This window comes from Mastigoproctus giganteus, chromosome 9, assembly GCF_048544385.1.
Source record: "Mastigoproctus giganteus isolate SK-2022 chromosome 9, ASM4854438v1, whole genome shotgun sequence".
NCBI lineage: Eukaryota > Metazoa > Arthropoda > Arachnida > Uropygi > Thelyphonidae > Mastigoproctus > Mastigoproctus giganteus.
In genome coordinates this window covers 12,995,233-13,020,039 of record NC_143583.1, presented here as the reverse complement: position 1 = coordinate 13,020,039, position 24,807 = coordinate 12,995,233, and the positions used below count along the sequence as shown (strand labels likewise).

The 24,807-nt window shown below is 40.0% G+C and overlaps 1 protein-coding gene across 1 annotated transcript in view; it reads left to right on the top strand.

Moving 5' to 3' along the window:
- Positions 1 to 24,807, top strand: part of LOC150080055 (uncharacterized) — a 390,832-nt gene that overhangs the window by 316,234 nt on the left and 49,791 nt on the right. Inside the window, exons 14-15 of the mRNA XM_090381645.1 lie at positions 13,109 to 13,192; positions 13,436 to 13,540. Coding sequence (XP_090237771.1) covers positions 13,109 to 13,192; positions 13,436 to 13,540 — 189 coding nt within the window. The remainder of the gene's footprint in view (positions 1 to 13,108; positions 13,193 to 13,435; positions 13,541 to 24,807) is intronic.

Below are 24,807 nucleotides of genomic sequence, written 5' to 3'. Positions count from 1 at the left end.
AAACTGTCTGAGACCACTGTAGTCACCTTTACAAAAACAAAAACCCTTCCCCTTAACCTTGATGGTAGTTACATCCTTAAGTAAATCCCACATCAGTTCACTGTGATCACTGTCATCTAGTGGTTCTTTTACCCACAAATTCTTAATGCATGAATAATCACTGCTGATAATCAGATCAAGTGTATTACTCCTTGTAGTTGCCTCTTGAACATATTGCTGTAGAAAACAATTCTTTAATAAATCCCCAAAATTCTTGCTATCGTGCGCGTGACCAATCCACAAGTTCCAGTCAATATCTGGAAAGTTAAAATCCCCAATTATAAGATATTCTGATTTACTGGCCCACTATTTCTCTGCACAATTGATCATTATACTCATCAGAGTTAGGCCTATAGCACACTCCTACCCTCAATTTTGATCTCCCAATTATTATGTCACACCAAACACTCAACATTGCATTGTCAGTCAACATCCATTTGATGCACTTCCTTAAATTTTATGTGTTTATTAAATATCAGCATAACCTCTCCTCCCTTCCTGTCCTGTCTATCCTTTCTGTACACATTGTACTCACCACCTTTTCTGCACTGCTTATATCTGTGTGATACCATGACTCTGATATCCCAACAATATCTGCCTTTGATATCTTGACTAGCACTTCAAGCTCATCAAATGTATTAACTATATTCCCTAGCATTTGTGTACATGCAAGTATACACGTACCTGTTTCTGCTCTTAGTTACTCTAACACAGCTCATGTATTTATTTATCCCGCTATGACTCCCAGCATTCATGGAGATCTCCATTGCCTTGCTTTCCATGCTGCTGCTCATTCTAATAGAAGCAGTGCAAGAATCACTTTTGCTTCTGCCTGCGGCCACTGTTAATCTTTTAGTCTGTGTATCCCCCCCCCAAGCTAGCAGTTTTCCGACCCAGCTTACAATGCCTCGATAGCATCAGCGAATATTCTTGCACCCTTTCTATTTAGTGTACTCCATCCTTTTAAAAGCAGTCTCTCCTGTCAACAAGCACAGACCAGGCTGAAAAAAATTCTACCCCTTGAGCCTTGCGCAAACTCTCCAGGACCGAATTGATCAACAAGGCTCTCATCATATACTCCCTCCTATTGTGTCTGGGTCCAATTGCAGACATTTTCACATTCAACCCTAACTTGGACTTTTTTTCAACATTGACCTGTACTTGTTGAGTAAATCTGTAGTTCTCTTACATTTAATGTCGTTAGTTCTAATGTATACAATAATATTACCTTTTGTGCCCTTTAAAGATGATATCTGCTCCACAACGTCATCAACTTTTGCCCCTTGCAGACATACTCTTATCCTGTTCCATCTATATTTCTTGCATAGTATATTCCCCATCTCTCCGACATTAGAGTCCCCAACAATATCTACTTCCTTTGAGACCAGTGCATTCTGCCTTGGAGATTGCTTCTGTGTTCCCTGATTTACCAGGAGTGAGCTCGGCAGTTCATCTGGGCTGTTGAGAGCCTGATTGGCCCCCCTCAATTTAATTTCCTTGAGGGCATTTACCATTTACCTCAAGCTCACATAGATGTCCATCATAACACTGAGTTGTTGCCTAATTTCTTGACACTCTAGGCATCTAGCACACATAGAGACATCCTCCTTGGCTAGATTATGTAGATTATTATTTAGAAATTTCAGCAAATATTTCACATTTCGCACATTTTTTGAGACTGTGATGCGTTGGAGAATCTCCCCTTCGTTTGTCGACTGAGTCACAACATTCTCGCTAGTCTGTGATCTTTGCTTTGAAACTCTAGTCTGAGTCATGATTTCCGTTTAAATAAAGTTTAATTAACAATGAAATTTAATAAGATTAGTATTTTTGATTAATTGATAATACTATAATAACCTAACAGATTCCTCATTGGGTGCTTCATATTACGTATCTAGTTTTACTTTATACATTATGCTATCAGTTCAAGATATATATATGTTATGCTATTTCTTATCGACTACAATATGGCGGCTAGTTCAACAATATTGTTCAAGGTTTAGGCCTAAATGGAAGTCGGATGTGAACTAATGAGACCTATGGCCGAGAAGAAAAATGCATGGGCTACATATAAATTGATGGGTGACACAGAAGCATGTGATGTACATCTAATCTGGTCTGTAACCAAGTCACAAAGGAGATAAGGCAGGCAAAGGCAGATTATGAGAAATTTTGGCATTCTTTACCTACATAAACTCGAGAAGGAAAGGGATGAATCAGATTGGTCCACTGGATATTGATGGTTCAACTGTTGAGGATCCTGCTCAGGGGGCTAACAAACTGAATGAGTATTTTGCATCTGAATTCATACATGAGTTATTCAGGAAGAACAATGCAAGGGGTGAAGTAAACTCTGCAGTGAGCTAGATGATGACGAGGCTACTAGTGACGGTCGTGTTCAAAGCCGCTAAGTGGATTTTTCTTATTTATTGATTTGAAATTATTGTTTTTCCTAAAACTTTTGATTTAAATTTAGTAGTATAACATTATTTTGTGATTTTCTGATTAATTTGGTGTATTTATTCTTTACTCGGCCTTGTAATTGCATAAACGTATCGGTAAGGGTTTCCACGTGTTCGTAACTACCGCTACCGTCGTAACTTTCCCGCCTTTGTGATACGATAGTTATATGCCGTACTAGACAATTTAAGCAGTTAAATTGTACTTTTAAATAAATACATATAACGACTTAGATTACAAACGTAATATAATTAATTATATTTAACATAATTAATAACATAACATAATTAATTAATAAATAAATAGAATCATGACTCAGACCAGAGCAGCAAAGCAAAAGGCTCAAGCTAATGGAAGTGCTGTAGCTCAGAGCAGAACTGAGGGGGGCAGTTTTCCTCTGACTCACAGCCTTATAAAATGCACTGTTTGCTTGATGTTTGAAGAACAATCGGGTACGGGACATGATACTGCCAAGGGGGATGTCTTTGTGTGTGCGCGATGCAAGGAGTGTATCGATATCAGGCAACAACTCGGTGTTCTTGTGGGCCTATATGAGAGCTTGAAGGACAGGGTGGATGCCCTCGAAGAAACTAAATTGAGGGGCCCATCAAGCTCTCAGCTGCCCACATCAACGCCACAGCTTGCACTTGGGCATCGCGTGACACAGAGGCAACCCCCAAGGCAGAATGCGCTGGTCCCGAAGGAACTAGTAGTTGTTGGTGACTCTATTGCTTGGGAAACGGGGAACATGCTTTGTAAAAAAGATAGGTGGAACAGGACCAGGGTATGTCTGCCAGGCGCAAATGTTCATGACGTTGTAGAGCGAATATCATCTTTTAAGGGCACAAAAGGTGATATAGTTGTACACGTTGGCACTAATAATATTAAGAGTAGGAGACCGGCAGAATTGCTTAACAAGTACAGTTCACTGTTGAACAAAAGCCGAGAATTAGGGTTGAATTTGAAAGTGTCTGCAATTCTGCTCAGACATGATAGGAGGGAGTATATGATGAGAGCCTTGTCGATCAATTCGGCCCTGGAAAGATTGTGCAAGGCTCAAGGGGTAGAATTTTTTTCAGCCTGGACTGTACTTGTTAACAGGAGAGATTGCTTCTACAGGGATGGGATACACTTAAATAGAAAGGGGGCAAGAATATTTGCTGATGCTATCGAGGCAGTGTTAGGTGGGTCGGAAAACTGCTAGCTTGGGGGGAGACAAAGACCAATAGATTGACAGTAGCCACTGGCAGAGGTGAAAGAGATTCTTGCACTGCTTCTATTAGAATGAGCAGAAGCCTGAAAAACAAGATGCATGGTATTTCAGAGACTGCTGGGATCCATTGCGGTACAAGTAAACACATGGGTTGTGTTAGGGTAGCTAAGAATAGAAACAGGTGCAGGTATACTTGCGTGTACACCAATGCTAGGAGTTTAGTAAATAAATTTGATGAATTTGAGGTATTGCTCAAAACATCGAAGGCAGATATTGTTGGGATATCAGAGACGTGGTGTCACACAGTTATAAGGGATGCAGAACTGCAATTTGGGGAGTACAACGTCTACAGAAAGGATAGACAGGATAGGAAGGGAGGAGGGGTTATGCTATTAGTTAAGAAACACATAAAAACCAAGGAAGTGAAGCCAGTCGACATCGCTGGACAGTGCAGTGTTGAGTCAGTCTGGTGTGACATAAACATTGGGAGATCAAAATTGAGAGTAGGAGTGTGCTATAGGCCTAATGACTCTGATGAGTATAATAAGGAACTGTACAGGGAAATAGAGTGGGCCAGTAAATCAGAGAGTCTTATAATGGGAGATTTTAATTTCCCAGATATTGACTGGAATTTGGGGGCTGGTTACTCACACACTAGCAGGGCTTTTGTGGATTTATTGGATGATTGTTTTCTACATAAGCATGGTCGGGAAGCAACTAGAGGGAGTAATACTCTTGATTTGATTATCAGCAGTGATTCTTCATGCATTAAGAATCTGCAGATAAATGAACCACTAGGTGGCAGTGATCACAGTGTGCTGAAGTGGGATTTACTCAAAGAGGTAACTTCCATTAGGGGTAAAGGGAAGGGTTATTACTTCCGTAAAGGCGACTACGATGGACTGAGACAGTATTTAAATTCTATACAGTGGGACCAACTGATGATGTTACCGACAGCAAATTCAAAATGGGAAGCATTCAAAGAACTTATCTTGGAAGCTACTAGGCTTTACATACCAACTAAGAAATATTGTTCAAGGTTTAGGCCAAAATGGATGTCAGATGAACTAATGAGGCATATGGCAGAGAAAAAAAATGCATGGGATACATACAAATTAACACATAACACAGAAGCCTATGATAGATACAAGTTGATATGCAACCAAGTTACAAAGGAGGTTAGGCAGGCGAAGGCAGATTACGAGAAATCCTTGGCAAGGGATGCAAAGAAAAACAGCAAAGAGTTCTTTACTTATGTAAACTCTAGAAGGAAGGGGATGAATCAGATTGGTCCACTTGATATTGATGGGTAAACTGTTGATGATCCTGCTCAGGTAGCTAACAAGCTAAATGAATATTTTGCATCGACATTCACACATGAGGAGTTATTCAGCGAGGGGAATGCCAGAGGTGTATTCAACTCTAGCAGTAAGCTACAGAATCTTGAAATAACTGGGAGTAGAGTGGAGGAGAAACTGTTGAAGATAAACACAAGAAAGGCACCCGGGGTGGATGGGATCTATCCAGTTATATTAAAGGAGGCAGCAAAGGAAGTAAGCAAACCCTTAGCCATAATTATGAGAGCTTCCTTGGACCCAGGGGAGGTACCCATAGACTGGAAAGTGCAAATGTGACCCCAATTCACAAAGGAGGATCAAAGGCTGACACAAGTAATTATAGACCTGTGAGCTTAATTTCTGTTCCAGGAAAATTAATGGAGGCACTGGTTAAAGAAGCACTGCAGGATCATTTAGACAAGACTTCAGTTATAGCTCAGACACAGCATGGTTTTGTTAAGGGGAAGTCTTGCCTGACCAACTTGATTGGATACTATGATGCAGTCACAAAAGAACTGGATGCAGGGAATAACTTTGATATTATATACTTGGATCTTAGAAAGGCTTTTTTAGCATTAGCATTAGTAGAGGCATTTGATGCAAGAAAGCAAGCTTATGCAGCATCAGCCAAAAAAAAAAAAAAAAACCCCACTTCCACTTCACCCCTCTGTTCGTTCAAAATACCTGTCCAGCTGAGCCTTAAACTTATTTAGGCTATCAACCTCCACCACAAGGGATGGAAGTCTGTTCCACCAACCAACCACCCGCTGGCTAAAGGCAAATTTCCGCACGTCTATCCTACATCTGTCTTTCCTTAATTTGAATTTATGCCCTCTCAGGTGATTTTTCTGAGCTAGAGGAAGAATCCCATCAGCATTGAGCATGCTTAAACCATTCAAGGCTTTATACACCTCTATCAGATCACCTCGCTGGTGCCTAGTCTCCAGACACTGTAATTTGCAAAACTTAAGCCTTTCTTCGTAAGAGCACCCCTTTGTTCCATTCACTAATCTTGTTGCCCTTCTCTGTACTCATTCCAGCAGCTCTACATCCTTCTTGAAATGAGGCCTCCAGACCTGTATACAGTACTCTAGGTGTGGCCTGACCATCGCCTTATACAATGGAATAATCACCTCCTTATCCCTGCTGGAAAAATTCCTGTATATCATTGACAATACTCCATGAGCTACTCTTGCAGCCCGTCTGCACTGCTCAGAGAACTTCATATCTGCCTGCACAACCACCCCCAAGTCCCTTTCATTCTCTACCACTGTCAGTGTAGTACCACAGAGTTGATACGTTGCTCTGGGGTTGCTGTTTCCCATGTGTAGTACTTTACATTTATCAATGTTAAACTTCATTTGCCACCTCTCAGCCCATCTGTTCAACCTTTCCAGATCCTGTTGCAGCAGCATAGTGTCAGTAGTGTCCTTGACAACCCTGCCAACCTTTGTATCGTCTGCAAACTTGGACATTAAGCCCGATATACCATCATCAATATCATTTATAAATACAGAAAACAATAATGGACCCAACACTGAGCCCTGAGGGACTCCACTAATAACATCAGTCCACGATGAGCAGTGTCCATTGATTACCACTCTCTGTCTTCTCCCCCTCAACCACCCCTTTATCCATAGCAGCAATTTGCCTCCAATGTCACACTGCTCCAATTTGTGTAGCAGTCTTCCATGTGCAACAGTATCAAAAGCCTTTCTAAGATCCAAGTATATAATATCAAAGTTATTCCCTGCATCCAGTTCTTTTGTGACTGCATCATAGTATCCAATCAAGTTGGTCAGGCAAGACTTCCCCTTAACAAAACCATGCTGTGTCTGAGCTATAACTGAAGTCTTGTCTAAATGATCCTGCAGTGCTTCTTTAAACAGTGCCTCCATTAATTTTCCTGGAACAGAAGTTAAGCTCACAGGTCAATAATTACTTGTGTCAGCCTTTGATCCTCCTTTGTGAATTGGGGTCACATTTGCACATTTCCAGTCTATGGGTACCTCCCCTGAGTCCAAGGAAGCTCTCATAATTATGGCTAAGGGTTTGCTTACTTCCTTTGCTGCCTCCTTTAATATAACTGGATAGATCCCATCCACCCCGGGTGCCTTTCTTGTGTTTATCTTCAACAGTTTCTCCTCCACTTTACTCCCAGTTATTTCAAGATTCTGTAGCTTACTGCTAGAGTTGAATACACCTCTGGCATTCCCCTCGCTGAATAACTCCTCATGTGTGAATGTCGATGCAAAATATTCATTTAGTTTGTTAGCTACCTGAGCAGGATCATCAACAAGTTGACCCATCAATATCAAGTGGACCAATCTGATTCATCCCCTTCCTTCTAGAGTTTACATAAGTAAAGAACTCTTTGCTGTTTTTCTTTGCATCCCTTGCCAAGGATTTCTCGTAATCTGCCTTCGCCTGCCTAACCTCCTTTGTAACTTGGTTGCATATCAACTTGTATCTATCATAGGCTTCTGTGTCATGTGTTAATTTGTATGTATCCCATGCATTTTTCTTCTCTGCCATATGCCTCATTAGTTCATCTGACATCCATTTTGGCCTAAACCTTGAACAATATTTCTTAGTTGGTATGTAAAGCCTAGTAGCTTCCAAGATAAGTTCTTTGAATGCTTCCCATTTTGAATTTGCTGTTGGTAACATCATCAGTTGGTCCCACTGTATAGAATTTAAATACTGTCTCAGTCCATCGTAGTCGCCTTTACCGAAGCAATAACCCTTCCCTTTACCCCTAATGGTAGTTACCTCTTTGAGTAAATCCCACTTCAGCACACTGTGATCACTGCAACCTAGTGGTTCATTTATCTGCAGATTCTTAATGCATGAAGAATCACTGCTGATAATCAAATCAAGAGTATTACTCCCTCTAGTTGCCTCCCGAACATGCTGATGTAGAAAACAATCATCCAATAAATCCACAAAAGTCCTGCTAGTGTGTGAATAACCAGCCCCCAAATTCCAGTCAATATCTGGGAAATTAAAATCTCCCATTATAAGACACTCTGATTTACTGGCCCACTCTATTTCCCTGTACAGTTCCTTATTATACTCATCAGGCTTTTGATACTGTTGCACATGGAAGACTGCTACACAAATTGGAGCAGTGTGACATTGGAGGCAAATTGCTGCTATGGATAAAGGGGTGGTTGAGGGGGAGAAGACAGAGAGTGGTAATCAATGGACACTGCTCATCGTGGACTGATGTTATTAGTGGAGTCCCTCAGGGCTCAGTGTTGGGTCCATTATTGTTTTCTGTATTTATAAATGATATTGATGATGGTATATCGGGCTTAATGTTCAAGTTTGGAGACGATACAAAGGTTGGCAGGGTTGTCAAGGACACTACTGACACTATGCTGCTGCAACAGGATCTGGAAAAGTTGAGCAGATGGGCTGAGAGGTGGCAAATGAAGTTTAACATTGACAAATGTAAAGTACTACACATGGGAAACAGCAACCCCAGAGCAACGTATCAACTCTGTGGTACTACACTGACAGTGGTAGAGAATGAAAGGGACTTGGGGGTGGTTGTGCAGGCAGATATGAAGTTCTCTGAGCAGTGCAGATGGGCTGCAAGAGTAGCTCATGGAGTATTGTCAATGATATACAGGAATTTTTCTAGCAGGGATAAGGAGGTGATTATTCCATTGTATAAGGCGATGGTCAGGCCACACCTAGAGTACTGTATACAGGTCTGGAGGCCTCATTTCAAGAAGGATGTAGAGCTGCTGGAACGAGTACAGAGAAGGGCAACAAGTTTAGTGAATGGAACAAAGGGGTGCTCTTACGAAGAAAGGCTTAAGTTTTGCAAATTACAGTGTCTGGAGACTAGGCACCAGCGAGGTGATCTGATAGAGGTGTATAAAGCCTTGAATGGTTTAAGCATGCTCAATGCTGATGGGATTCTTCCTCTAGCTCAGAAAAATCACCTGAGAGGGCATAAATTCAAATTGAGGAAAGACAGATGTAGGATAGACGTGCGGAAATTTGCCTTTAGCCAGCGGGTGGTTGGTTGGTGGAACAGACTTCCATCCCTTGTGGTGGAGGTTGATAGCCTAAATAAGTTTAAGGCTCAGCTGGACAGGTATTTTGAACGAACAGAAGGGTGAAGTGGAAGTGGGGTTTTTTTTTTTTTTTTTGCCTGATGCTGCATAAGCTTGCTTTCTTGCATCAAATGCCTCTACCAATGCAATGCAATGCTAATGCTAATGATTTTGTAATAACTGAGAGGAAAGTGGAGGAGAAATTGTTGAGGATAAACATAAAAAAGGCACCTGGGGTGGATGGGATCTATCCTGTTATATTAAAGTAAGCAGCAAACCCTTAGCCATAGTTATGGGAGCTTCCTTCGATTCAGGGGGAGGTACCCACGGATTGGAGATCGGCATATGTGACCACAATTCACAAAGGAGAATCAAAGGGCGACTCAAGTAATTATAGACTTATTAGTTTAACTTCTGTTCCAGGAAAATTAATGGAGGCATTGGGTAAAGAAGCACTGCAGGACTGATCATCTACACAAGACTTCAGTTGTAGTTCAGACACAGCATAGTTTTGTTAAGGGAAAGTCTTGCCTGACCAATTTGATTGGATACTATGATGTAGTCTCCAAGGAACTGGATGCAGGGAATAACTTTGATATCATATATTTGGATCTTAGAAATGCTTTTGATACTGTTGCACATGGAAGACTGATGCACAAATTGGAGCACGTGGCATTGGAGGCAAATTGCTGCTTTGGATAAAAGGATGGTTCAGTGGGAGAAGAAAGAGTGGTAATCAATGGACACTGCTTATCGTGGACTAATGTTATTAGTGGAGTCCCTCAGGGTTGGGTCCATTTTTGTTTTCTGTATTTATAAATGATATTGATGAGGGTATATCAAGCTTAATGTCCAAGTTTGCAGATGATACGAAGGTTGGCTGGGCTGTTAAGGACACTAATGACAGTACGCTGCTGCAACGGGATCTAGAAAATTTGAGCAGATGGGCTGAGAGGTGGCAAACGAAATTTGACATTGATAAATGTAAAGTACTACATATGGGAAGCAGTAACCCCAGAGTAATGTATCAGCTCTGTGGTACTACACTGACAGTGGTAGAGAAAGAAAAAGACCTGGGGATAATTGTGAAGGCAGATATGAAGTTTTCTGAACAGTGCAGACGGTCTGCAAGAATAGCTCATGGTGTCTTCTTAATGATATACAGGAATATTTCTAGCAGAGATAAGCAGGTGATTATCCCCTTGTATAAGGCAATGGTCAGGTCACACTTTGAGTACTGTATACAGGTCTGGAGGCCTCATTTTAGAAGGATGTAGATTTGCTTGAGTGTGTACAGAGAAGGTTAACAAGATTAGTGAATGAAACAAAGGGTTCCTCTTACAAAGAAAGGCTTAAGTATTGCAAATTAGAGTGTGTGGAGACTAGGCACCTGCAAAGTGATCTGATTGAGGTGTATATAAAACCTTGAATGGTTTGAGCATGCTCAATGCTGATGGGATTCTTCCTCTTTCTGAGAATAATCACCTGAGAGGGCAGAAATTCAAATTGAGGAAAGAGAGTTGTAGTATAGATGTGCGTAAGTTTGCCTTTAGCCAGCGGGTAGTTGGTTAGTGGAACAGACCTCCATCCTTGGTTGTGGAAGTTGATAGCCTAAATAAATTTAAGGCTGAGCTGGACAGGTATTTGGAATGAACAGAGGGGTGAAATGGAAGCGTTTTTTTTTTTTTTTTTTGGCTGAAGCTGCATAAACTTGCTTTATTGCATCATATGCGTCTATTAATGCTAATGCTAATATTGGCGCCACTGGGAGACATAATTTCCAAAAATCGCTATATAAATTCAAATTAAGAAGCTAATGAATACTACTAAAACTATTTAATATCTCTGTAAAATGCAATGTAGTATGTTAATTAGCGAAGAATATGGTAAAAATTAAAAATACTTATCTCTTTACAGCAGCCAAAAAGCTACCGACTGTTATCTTCCGCGACTAGATCACCCTCAAGGGGAAGTCTTGTCTGACCAATTTGATTGGGTACTGTGATGTGGTCCCAAAGGAATTTGATGAAAAGAATTATTTTGATATCATATGTTTAGATCTTTGAAACTGTTGCACGTGGAAGACTGTTGCACAAATTGGAGCAGTGTGGTATTGGAAGCAAATTGTTGGTATGGATAAAGGGATGATCATCAGTCTACAAAGAGCAGTTTCAATGGACACTGCTCTTTGTAGACTGATGTTATTAGTGGAGTCTCCAAGAATTTAGTGTTGTGTCCATTGTTGTTTGTTTCTATTAATGATATTGATGATGGTATATTAGGCTTAATGTCGAAGTTTTCAGACAATACGAAGTTCGGCAGGCTGATTAATGACAGTATGCTGCTGCAACAGGAAGTAGAAAAGTTGAGCACATGGGCTGAGATGTGGCAACCAAAGTTTAACATTGAGAAATGTAAAGTATTGCATATAGGAAGCAGTAACCCCAGAGTAATGTATCAACTGTGTGCTACTACACTGACAGTGGTAGAGAATGAAAAGTTCCTTCGGGTATTTGTGCAGGCAGATATGAAGTTTTCAGAGCAGTGCATACCATCTGCAAGATTAGCTCATGGTGTCTTGTCAATGATTACACAAATATTTCTAGTAGGGATGAGGAGGTGATTGTCCCATTGTATACAGCAATGGTCAGGCCACAGCTTGAGTACTGTATACCAGTCTGGAGGCCTCATTTTAAGAAGGATGTAGAGCTGCTGGAATGAGTACAGAGAAGGGCAACAACATTAGTGAATGGAACAAAAGGTTTCTCTTACAAAGAAAGGCACAAGTTTTGCAGATTACAGTGTCTGGAGACTAGGCTCCTGCGTGGTGATCTGATTGACGTATATATAGAGCCTTGAATGGTTTGAGCTTGCTCAATGCTGATAGGATTCTTCCCCTTGCTCAGAATAATCGCGTGAGAGGGCACAAATTCAAATTGAGTTAAGTCAGTTGTAGGATAGATGTGTGGAAGTTTACCTTTAGCCAGCGGATGGTTGATTGCTGGAACAAACTTCCATCCGTCGCTGTAGAAGTTGATAGCTTAAATAGATTTAAGGCATTTGGATAAGTGGATGTCTGAAATGAGAAGGGTTTTGCTATATAAGCTTATGTTCTTGCATCATGCCTCTTTACTAATGCTAATACTAACTTAAAAACCCACAGAATTTCAATTATCAGTGTTATCACAAATGCTATAAGATCGAGTCTACTTCCCATTTATAAGATATTGCACTAACAGAAAAGTCCAATAAACTGAAAAGTGCAAATTTGTATTATTATTATTATTATTATCAGCCATATGGTGCAAGGAAGCCGAAGGCTTATGCTGCACTTTCCAAAAAAAAAAAAAATTCCCTATTACCCTGAGAGAGAGAGGGGTAGAAAGGAATCATGAAGAAAGAGAAGAATGATGATATCCAGCTCAGGACCCTGGGTGTGCCAAGCCCATACTCACCAGATGTGAGCCCCTGGGGATAAATTTTGTTTTATGGTACTCACCTCCAAATATGTGTTTTAGAAAAATATCACAAAGGCGTTTAAAATTGATTCTTATAACAAAACATATGATAACGATGAAAGTGTAGTGCAATTTCTATTATAAAAAATAAATGACCTTTTGAGGGATAAAGCTTAGATATATAGCAAAAAGTTTAACTACTGAGGTCTTGGAATGAATTACCAAAAAAACCAATCTGTTATTGGGTTCACATTACGGTATTTTCACGATACCTCCATTTATTCCTACAGTTTGCAAAATGCGTTTCGAGAATTAATTTTGTGCCGTCCAGCAAAAACTTACTTAAAGTCGAATTTCGGTAAGTTGAGTATTACGTAAGCTTGGGAAGTGGCTCTATAGGTTGTTTCAATGTAAATAAATATTAAATTTCATTATTTAAAATATCCTTTGGTATTTATCTGAATTGCTAAATTAATGCCACTTACTGCAAAATCTCCCTTGAATGTGCTATATTTTCTTTCATATTTTTAGGACCTACCAGAACTTACAGATCCATCAGATTCTGATGATGCTGGTGCAGAAGACAATACTGTTAAAAAACCCAATAACAGAAAGGTAATGAAAATGGCACAGAGTGCATGATTTGGTTTTAAATAATATGGAAGTGAAACACAGTTAGAAACACACAGAATCACATCTATTGAATAAATACAGGTAATATACCTTATACAGCGTTGATAACTGGAGATACAAAAAATTTTATTTTAATATTAAAATTGACCTAATTTTAATGTTCCCTGTAATAAAATGTAGAGTTAATATTCTGTTTTCTTTTTATTTTTTTGTTATATATTATAGGACTTGGATGAGTTTACAGATACATCTGATTCTGACATCACCTGTGATACAGCCATGAATGTACATGAAAATCAAATTGCAGAAGAATGTGACAAGAATCAAAAGGTAATGTTAAACAAAATGTTAATGGGTAAAAACAACACTCTAATATAGATCAGAGTATTAACCTCGGCAGAAGTTATTATTATTATTAAACTATTACCAATTTCCTTGCAAAAACAAATTGATCATGCCATATCATTTAATAGCTTTTTGGGAATATATCTGATATAGCCCTAAAAGAAAAAGGAGGGTGGAGTACAGTCAGTCCTTGTATAACACGTGTTTACACTACACGAATTTCATCATACACAATTTATAAATAGGGGAACGATATCGTATATAACACGAACCGAATTTGCTTATGCACAATTTGCCTTGGAGTTTACAAGAAAAAGCAGTCAAACGCAAAATCACCCAAACTGAACGCAACACAATAGGAATGAAAAGAAGATTCTGAAAATGTATTTATGTTTTTTATATCAGTGAAGGGGAAACACATTTCACCATAATAACGTAAAAACCCACACAATTCCAGCTATCGGTATTATTGCCAATGCAATTAGATCGGGTTTACTACTACCTTATAACAGATTCTACTAGCAGAAACGCAACTGGCAATTGTTTTTATTGTTTTATGGTAGTAACCCCCCCCCCCCAGAAATGTGCTTTAGTAAAATGTGAGCTAGTGAGGTGTTAATAGTGTGTCTCTGCCTTTACAGTGTTGTTTATTCAGTTGCTACATGCGCACAGCTTTGTTTATGTGTATCAAGCGTGTCTCCTCATTTTGTAATTGTGCTTTATTCCCTAAAAATGAGTAAAATACTTAAAAGGTGTGAAAAGGAAGTGTCCTGGTGAAGACACTACAGATTCAGAGAGAAAAAAAAAGCAATATTGATAAACAGAGGCGGACCGAGTCAAAAATTCTTACCCGGGAAAATTTGTAGTGGCCTCGCACTAGTGTTTATGGCCAAAATCACACTGGCCTCCGGTAAGGCTTATGGCCAGTCTGCCTTTGTCGATAGAGAAAAAATATGAAATTGTGAAACGCTTTGAGCAAAATGAAAGACCATGTGATATTGCACGTGCTACAGGCCTAAATGACGTAACGCCGAGAATTAGAAAGAATTCAGAGAAAATAAAAACAACTTTCATTGCAGGAACAACTCGAAGTGTAATTAAAATCCATTAGATCAAGACACAAAGAATTGGAAGAAATGGAATGGCTGTCATCTGTTTGGATAGAAAATCAAACAAAAAACAAGTTTGCTTACGATAGAAGCAAAAGCATTTGCAATATTTTATTACTTAGTAGTGCTGACCAGGCTAGCCGGGTAGGTAAAGTGCCTGCCTGGCAACTCAAAGGTCGCGGGTTCGATTCCCGCCTCGGGCTGGATATCACGATGGTGCCGAACCAACCGGTAGGTCGGATATCCCGGCCACGATACACGAAGGAAGCAAGAAAAAACTGGTTCCTTCGTGTATTGATCACATCATACGAAATAAATAAATAAATTACTTAATAGTTGTAATAAAATATGTAACCTATTTAATTATAATTATTTATTTGTGTTTGGTAATGTTTTGGTTACAAATGTGTTCAATCTTGGGTGGTTGGCACCTAACCCTATTTTTCTCATGGGGCCTGTTGTTTGTATTGCACGATCTTGCATTACACGAAGGTTTTATCATGCTATACGAGGACTGACTGTATTTGTCTGGTAGGGAACATTAAGAACCATGGTTTTTAAATATGGGGGGACACCACTAAACAGAATCGCAAGAAATTTTCCTTTTCCACTGAATAGTTTACCACTGAAGCAAATCCTTGTCAGGGTTGCTGAAGATTTCTTGTCCAAATGGTAGTTATGTTAAGCCTCCTGGCCTCTTGTCAAAACCAATCTCTGATGCTTCTGTCTGTTATCCATAGTTCCAGCGGTATTTGCATTTTCATTTAGTGATAAAGCTGACTTACGGAAATGCTCTTAATTAATATCTCTGTGTATTACATTTATAATCATGGTAAATCTACTCTTGTCATAACTGACATATTGCATTTAATCTCACCCTTGGTTTTTTGCTCAACATAATGAGATTGGATGGATTCTGAACAGTTTCCAATTCCAACAACTGTGCAAATCCTGATAACATTTCTTTACATGTTCCTAAAACTGTGAGCCTTAGTTTCCCTTTTATTTTTTTTTGTAATGCTTTTTGCACTCTCTTATCTCTTTAGTGTTTTATCTTCAGTGTGGAAATTTTTGTATCTTCAACAAAAATTGTGACATCTGTCCTTTCCATTTATTGTGGTATTGGATATACCACAGCTCTTTCAACTACCAAGAAAAGTCTTCAGATCTTCCATCTAATTAATATTTGGCAATATGGATGTCAGCAATCTATAAATTCATGTTAAATTTATGGTGCGTCTTCCATTTTTTATTGAATAGCCAGGTTTCATCTGTCTTCTGACTTTTTAGTAAATGATAGATGACTTCCCCGCTAGAGTTCTTTCACTCACTCTTCTTCTCCTTTTTATTAATAACTTTTGCCCATCGACTGGAAATTCCATCTCTAGTTCTCCTGGTAATAGTGCATAACATTCTACTTTTCAGTTTGGGAAAACCATCTGTGCTTAAAAAGCATCAAAAACAAAATAATTCATATATTTACCACCAGATATTAATCCTTAAATACTGATCTTCAGACAGTTTTCTAGCCCGGCGAGGCATGGACACTACAAGATTTCTAAATGTGTCTTGTGGTATCTGCTACCAACACGTAACCAGTAGATCCTTTAACTCCTTACAGATTGGAGTTGCTGTTCCAACACAAACCACAGATGCTCAATGGGATTGATGTCTGGAGAATTTCGAGGCTTGGAAATCTTCCTCATATTCAGCGAACCAGTCTTGAACAATCCGGGCGGTGTAGCATGGCGCAATATCCTACTGAAATAGGTCACTGTCAGAGGGGAAGACTGGTGCCTCGAAAGGGTGTACCGGGTCAGCAATGATGATTAGGCAGGTAGTAGACGTCAGAGTGCCTGGCACATAGATGACTGGACCCAGGGTATCCCAGCAGAACATTGCCCAAAGCACGACACCGCCGCCACCTGCTTGTTTTCTTCCCATGTACAGTGACATATTATTCCCATCACCAGCATTCCAATTACCGGCGAATTGCACCACAGTCGCCCTTCTGTTGCCATATACCATCCGGGAGAGCCTTTGCGCACCTCGCACATCAATGAGCCCTGGTCATCGATCACCTCGCCGGAAGTTTGTGGTTCCCCTCCTCGGACCACTTTCGGTATGTACTAACCACGGCTTACCATGAGCATCCCACCAGACATGCCGTTTCGGATATGCTCTGACTCAGTCGTCTGGCCATTACAATTTGACCTTAATCAAACTCGATTAAGTCCACTGCCTTTCCCATCTGAAGGACAAGAGTAACACTGATTAACGGAGCTCAGTATTAGGTGTTTTTTATACCAATGTACCGATCCGCACATGCTGTGTAGTTCATCTGCATTTGCTTTGATTTGCATAACAACTCGCTAGTCATAATGTTTTGGCTCATTAGTGTATAGCACAAGGCAGATGCCAGTCTAGTAAAGCAGAAAAAGACAGTGTAGGAAAGTTATAGAGTGAAGTACCAAAGCCTACAACAGCTACAGGTTTATCTCAATAGTACCACAGATAAAATTAGGGAGGCCAAAGCTGAGTATGAGAAAGCACTGGCTAAGAGAGCAAAGAATGGGCACAAGGAGATTTTCATGTATGTGACTTAGCATTAGCATTAGTAGAGCGCCTTCATAGCCAGGTGGGCAGGAGCAGCAGTGCGTAGCACACGCTTCTTGATTAGACCGGGGTTCGAGCCCGTGAGCCACCAAATATGGAGGATGCGGAAAGGTCAGGAATGACCACTGCATATACCTAGAGCAATATGGCCTTAGTTGCTAATGCTCCTAAAAACCAAATAACAATAACATAACAGCATTAGTAGAGGCATACAATGCATGAAAGTAAGCTTATGCATCATCACCCAAAAAAAAAAAAAAAAACGCTCCAATTGCACCCCTCCGTTCATTCCAAATACCTGTCCAGCTCAGCCTTAAATTAATTTAGGCTATCAACTTTCACAACGAAAGATGGAAGTCTGTTCCACCAATCAACTACCCCTGGCTAAAGGCAAACATCCGCACATCTATCCTACAATGAGTATAATAAGATATTGTACAAGGAAATAGAGTGGGCCAGTAAATCAGAGAGTCTTATAATGGGGGATTTTAATTTCCCAGATATTGACTGGAATTTGTGGGTTGGTCACTCGCACACTAGCAAGGCTTTTGTGGATTTATTGGATGATTGTTTTCTACATCAGCATGTTCGTGAGGCAACAAGAGGGAGCAATACTCTTGATCTGATTATCAGTAGTGATTCTTCATGCATTAAGAATCTGCAGGTAAATGAACCACTAGGTGGCAGTGATCACAGTGTGTTGAAGTGGGATTTACTCAAGGAGGTAACTACCATCAGAGGTAAAGGGAAGGGTTTTTGTTTTCGTAAAGGCGACTATGATGGTCTGAGACAGTATTTAAATTCTATACAGTGGGACCAACTGATGATGTTACCAACAGCAAACTTAAAATGGGAGGCATTCAAGGAACTAATCTTGGAGGCTACCAGGCTTTACATACCAACTAAGAAATATTGTTCAAGGTTTAGGCCTAAATGGTTGTCAGATCAACTAATGAGACATGTGGCAGAGAAGAAAAATGCATGGGATACATACAAATTAATGGGTGACATGGAAGCTTATGATAGATATAAGTTGGTCTGTAACCAAGTCACAAAGGAGATTAGGCAGGCAAAGGCAGACTACGAAAAATCCTTGGCAAAGGATGCAAAGAAAAACAGAAAAGAGTTCTTTACATATTTAAACTCAAGAAGGAAAGGGATGAATCAGATTGGTCCACTGGATATTGATGGTTCAACAGTTGAGGATCCTGCTCAGGTGGCTAACAATTTAAACGAGTATTTTGCATCTACATTCACGCATGAGGAGTTATTCAGGAAGGAGAATGATGTAGGTAAAGTAAACATTGGCAGTGAGCTGGATGATTTTGTAATAACTGAGAAGAAAGTGGAGGAGAGATTGTTGAGGATAAACATAAAAAAGGCACCTGGGGTGGATGGGATCTATCCAGTTATATTAAAGGAGGCAGCAAAGGAAGTAAGCAAGCCCCTAGCCATAATTATGAGAGCTTCTTTGGACTCAGGGGAGGTACCCATAGACTGGAGATGTGCAAATGTAACCCCAATTCACAAAGGAGGATCAAAGGCTGACACAAGTAATTATAGACCTGTTAGTTTAACTTCTGTTCCAGGTAAATTAATGGAGGCACTGGTTAAAGTAGCACTGCAGGATCATCTAGACAAGAATTCAGTTATAGCTCAGACGCAGCATGGTTTTGTTAAGGGCAGGGTCTTGCCTGACCAATTTGATTGGATACTATGATGTAGTCACAAAAGAACTGGATGCAGGGAATAACTTTGATATTATATATTTGGATCTTAGAAAGGCTTTTGATACTGTTGCACATGGAAGACTGCTGCACAAATTGGAGCAGTGTGGCATTGGAGGCAAATTGCTGCTATGGATAAGGGGATGGTTGAGTGGCAGAAGACAGAGAGTGGTAATCAATGGACACTGCTCAACGTGGACTAATGTTATTAGTGGAGTTCCTCAGGGTTCAGTGTTGGGTCCGTTGTTGTTTTCGGTGTTTATGAATGATATTGATGATGGGATATCAAGTTTAATGTCCAAGTTTGCAGATGATACAAAGGTTGGCAGGGTTGTTAAGGACACTACTGACGCTATGCTGCTACAACAGGATCTGGAAGGGTTGAACAGATGGGCTGAGAGGTGGCAAATGAAGTTTAACATTGACAAATGTAGTAAAGTACTACATATGGGAAACAGTAACCCCAGAGCAATGTATCAACTCTGTGGTACTACACTGACAGTGGTGGAGAATGAAAAGGACTTGGGGATAATTGTGCAGGCAGATATGAAGTTCTCTGAGCAGTGCAGACGAGCTGCAAGAGTAGCTCATGGTGTCTTGTCAATGATAAAGAGGAATTTTTCTAGCAGGGATAAGGAGGTGATTATTCCCTTGTATAAGGCAATGGTTAGGCCACATCTTGAGTACTGTATACAGGTCTGGAGGCCTCATTTCAGGAAGGATGTGGAGCTGCTGGAACGGGTACAGAGAAGGGCAACAAGATTAGTGAATGGAACAAAGGGTTGCTCTTACGAAGAAAGGCTTAAGTTTTGCAAATTACAGAGTCTGGAGACTAGGCACCAGAGAGGTGATCTGATAGAGGTGTATAAGGCTTTGAATGGTTTGAGCATGCTCAATGCCAATGGGATTCTTCATCTTGCTCAGAATAATCAGCTCAGAGGGCATAAATTCAAATTGAGGAAGGACGGATGTCGGATAGATGTGCGGAAATTTACCTTTGGCCAGCGGGTGGTTGGTTGGTGGAACCGACTTCCATCACTTGTTGTTGAAGTTGATAGCCTAAACAAATTTAAAGCTCAACTGGACAGGTATTTCGAACGAACGGAGGGGTGAAATGGGAGTGGTGTGTGTTTTTTTTTTTTTTTTTTTGGCTGATGCTGAATAAGCTTGCTTTCTTGCATCATATGCCTCTACTAATGCTAATGCTAACTGTCTTTCCTAAATTTGAATTTATGCCCTCTCAGGTGATTATTCTTAGCAAGAGGAAGAATCCCATCAGCATGCTCAAACCATTTAAGGCTTTATACACCTCAATCAGATCACCTTGCAGGCAACTAGTCTCCAAACACTGTAATCTGCAAAACATAAGCCTTTCTTTGTAAGAGCAACCCTTTGTTCCATTCACTAATCTTGATGCCCTTCTCTGTACTCGTTCCAACAGCTCTGCGTCCTTCTTAAAATGAGGCCTCCAGAACTGTATACAGTACTCAAGTTGTGGCCTGACCATTGCCTTATACAAGGGGATAATCACCTCCTTATCCCTGCTAGAGAAATTCTTGTATATTATTGACAAAACACCATGGACTACTCTTGCAGACCGTCTGCATTACTCAGAAAACTTCATATCTGCCTGCACATTTACCCCGAGGTCCTTTTCATTCTCTACCACTGTCAGTGTAGTACCACAGAGTTGATACGTTACTTTGGGGCTACTGCTTCCCATATGTAGTAATTTACATTTGTTAATGTTAAACTTCATTTGCCACCTCTCGGCCCATCTGCTCAACTTTCTAGATCCTGTTGCAGCAGCGTACTGTCATTAGTGTCATTAACAACCCTGCCAACCTTCGTGTCGTCTGCAAACTTGAATGTATCGTCTGCAAGCCTGATATACCATCATCAATATCTGGATATGTGCCCTCATCAATTACTGAGTATGATATACCATCATCAATTACTGAGTATGATATACCATCATCAATTACTGAGTATGATATACCATCATCAATTACTGAGTATGATATACCATCATCAATTACTGAGTATGATATACCATCATCAATTACTGAGTATGTGCCCTCAACTTCAGGAGCCTAAAGGCTCCTGAAGTTGAGGGCATATACTCAGTAATTTTGAGGGAAGTGGCCACAGAGTGTATAGGCAACCCCTGTATAACATGGTACTTCTACAACATGGTTTCACTCGAACACGATTGAAAAATTTCGGCAGTCCTATCATAACACAGTACTTATATAACACGGTTAAAGAATTGCAGGAAACCTTGCCTAAAATGGCATTTTTGAGCTTTGGTCGTGGGAAAAACCCTACTATAATGTTAGATGTAATTTTTAACATTTCCATTCCTTTTTTGTGAATCCCTGCTGTTGATTCACTAGTTGTTATTGCCTTTGTGATATTTTTTCGAAGCACATTTCTGGAGGTCACTACTGTAAAACAATAAAAACAATTTGCAGTTTCCAGTTTATTGGGATTTTCTGTTAGTTTAATCAATTATAAATGGGTAGTAACCTAGATCTTGTTGCATTTGCTATAGTGCCATTAGCCTGAATTCTCTTTTCATGTTATTATGGAGAAATGTATTTTCCCTTTGATGAACTATTTAATCATATTAAAAACATAAATAAATTTTCAGAAACTCATTACTGTCTATCTAACTATTGCGTATCGTGTTTGTTGCAACTTGTACATGCCTTGTTTTTTTGTTATTAATTGCTTTATCATTTTTACCGTTTTAAATTTTACAACCGAAAAAAAATCAGTGAACAGAAATATCAATTGTACATATTACAGTACATATGTATGTACATATTACAGTACATATTAATTAAGCTATGTACGTAAGCGTGAATTTATTTTTATTTTGTTTACTGATAAATAGTCTTCTGATTTTCACTTATCATTGAACTTTCTTAATTGGTAAGGTACCATCATCAACATCTGGGTAATACAGTTAAATTTATGCTTTTTATCTTTAAAGCGGGGGTTTCCTGTATTTTGTTGGGAGATCCCTGGGTTCTGTGCTATTGAACTTGTGCTTGTTTGAGACCATAAATTTGAAAGTGTCTGCAATTCTGCCCAGACATGATAGGAGGGAATACATGATGAGAGCCTTGTCAATCAATTCGGCCCTGGAAAGAATGTGCAAGGCTCAAGGGGTAGAATTTTTTTCAGTGTGGTCTGTGCTTCTTATCAGGAGAGACTGCTTCTACAGGGATGGGATACACTTAAATAGAAAGGGTGCAAGAATATTTGCTGATGCTATCGAGGCAGTGTTAGGTGGGTCGGACTGCTAGCTTGGGGGGATTCGCAGACTAAAAAGTTAAAAGTAGCCACAGGCAGAGGTGAAGGTGATTCTTGCGCAACTTCTATTGCAATAAGTAGCGACATGGAGTGAAGGGTGCTAGGGGTTTCAGGAACAGATGGCAGTCATCGTGAAACATATGGGTATATGGGTGTGTCACGGTGAATAGGAATAGGTGCACGTATGCTTGCATGTATACCAATGCTAGAAGTATAGGTGGTAGATGACTTTCATCAATTGATGAAATATCACCACTTTGCTTATTGGAGGCTTGAAGTGGCAAAACCCATGTTTAGTTTCTTGAGCAAAGTGTCCAGCACCCCCCTCCCCCCCCACACTTCTCCTTCAACTCATTTTTTTTTTTTTTTTTTTTTTTTATGTGAACCCCAAACACGAGAGGTATTAGAACCTATAGTACTTAGTACCGTGCTTGGGTTGGAGGTTGAGAAGACGAAAGAAGATATTTGTTGACATTGGACTTGAACTTCTGTAGATTGTAATTTTCAGGAAATACGTATGAAGGAAGGTTGTTCCAGAAAATGGCAGTTGAATGAATAAATGAGGAAGATGAAAAGTTGGTTCTGTGGGTTTGAAGTTGGACAGTAAATGGATGTTGGCTGGTGGCGGCACGTGTTCGGACTGTTTTGAAAGAGAGAGTGGGAATTATAGAAGCCAATTCAGAAGAACAGTGCCCATGGAAATATCTGTAGAAGAGGCATGCAGCAGAAACAGTACGTCTATGAGAAAGCGAGTGGAGAGACTCTGTTAGAGATGAATCATTAATTAACCTAACTGCCCTCTTCTGAATGGAATCAAGAAGCCTGAGAGAGGTTTTGGGGGCACCACCCCAAATGTGGGAACAATATTCCATGGCAGGGCGGATTTGTGATTTATACAGAGTGAGCAGCTGTTTGGAAGAAAAGTAACGCCGAGAGCGAAAGAGAAAACCAAGTTTTTTAGATGCAGAGGAAGCAATATTTGTAATTTGCTTGTGCCAAGAGAGATTAGAAGTCAGGGTAATCCCCAAAAAGGATATATCCTTTTGCCTAGAAATTGGAGTGTCACTAAAGATAAGCATAGGAGCAGAAGAATCCTTTTTGCGAGATATAAGACAAGACTGAGTTTTAGAAGGGTTGAAATCAACTAAGTTCTCTTTGCCCCACTGGAGAATTACCTGAAGATCGGCATTTAAGGAATTGGTAGCAGATTTTCGAGAAGTTGAAGCTGATTGAGCAGGGCAAGGTTTCTCAAAATGGAAAGTTGAATGCAATGTGCTATCATCGGCAAAACTATGGATAGGATTTCCAGTCAATGGAAGAAGGTCATTGATATACAAGAGGAAAAGAGTGGGGGAAAGAACTGAACCTTGGGCGACACCGGCATTAGTGGAGAAGTTAGAAGACAGAGAGCCATCTACCATCACCCTCAGTGAGCGATCAGAGAGAAAACTGGATAACCAATTACTAAAAACAGTTGGCAAACCATAAGATGGAAGCTTGTTTAGAAGACCTTTATGCCAAACACGATCGAAAGCCTTTGAGATGTCAAGAGCAACTGCTTGTGTTTCACCGAACCTTTCCATTGAAGTAGTCCATAAATGGGTAACATAAGCCAGAATATCACCAGTGGATCGACACCGACGGAATCCATATTGGCGATCGTTGATCAGACGGAAGGTTTCTAGTTAGTTTAAGAGTTGGCGGTTAATTGATTTCTCCATTACTTTAGAAAGAGTAGAAGTAATTGCAATGGGACGATAATTGGATGGGAGGGATTTGTCACCCTTTTTAGGAACTGGCTGGATATGAGCAAATTTCCAAGCAGAAGGAAAAACACCTTTGGAATTAGAAAGTGAAAAAAGGCGGCAAAGAATAGGAGTAAGTTCAGGAGCACAGATTTTGAGAACAAGTGGAGAAATACCATCAGGACCTGGAGCTTTCTTAGCATCAAGATTCATCAAAATCCTTCTGATATCCTTTTGACGGAAGACCACAGGAGGCATTGAATGGACCGTGTTGGGAATGGTGGGAGGTGAGAATGGTGAGATATTGTTGGGATAGCAGAGACGTGGTGTCAAACAGATATAAGGAATGCAGAACTGGAATTTGGGGAGTACAATGTGTAGAGAAAGGAGAGACAAGATAGGAAGGGAGGAGGTGTTATGCTGTTAATTAAGAAAAACATAAAATCAAAAGAAGTGTATCCAGTTGATATAGATGAACAGAGTCAGTTTGGTGTGACATAAGCACTGCGAAAGCAAAAATAAGAGTAGGAGTGTGTTATAGGCCTAATGACTCGAATGCGTACAATGAACAATTGTACAGAAAAATAGTGGGCTAGTAAATCAGAATGTCTTATAATGGGGATTTTAACTTCCCAAATATTGACTGGAACTTGTGGGGTGGTCACTCACATACTAATAAGACTTTTGTGGATTTATTGGATGATTGTTTTCTGCAGCAGCATGTTCGAGAGGCA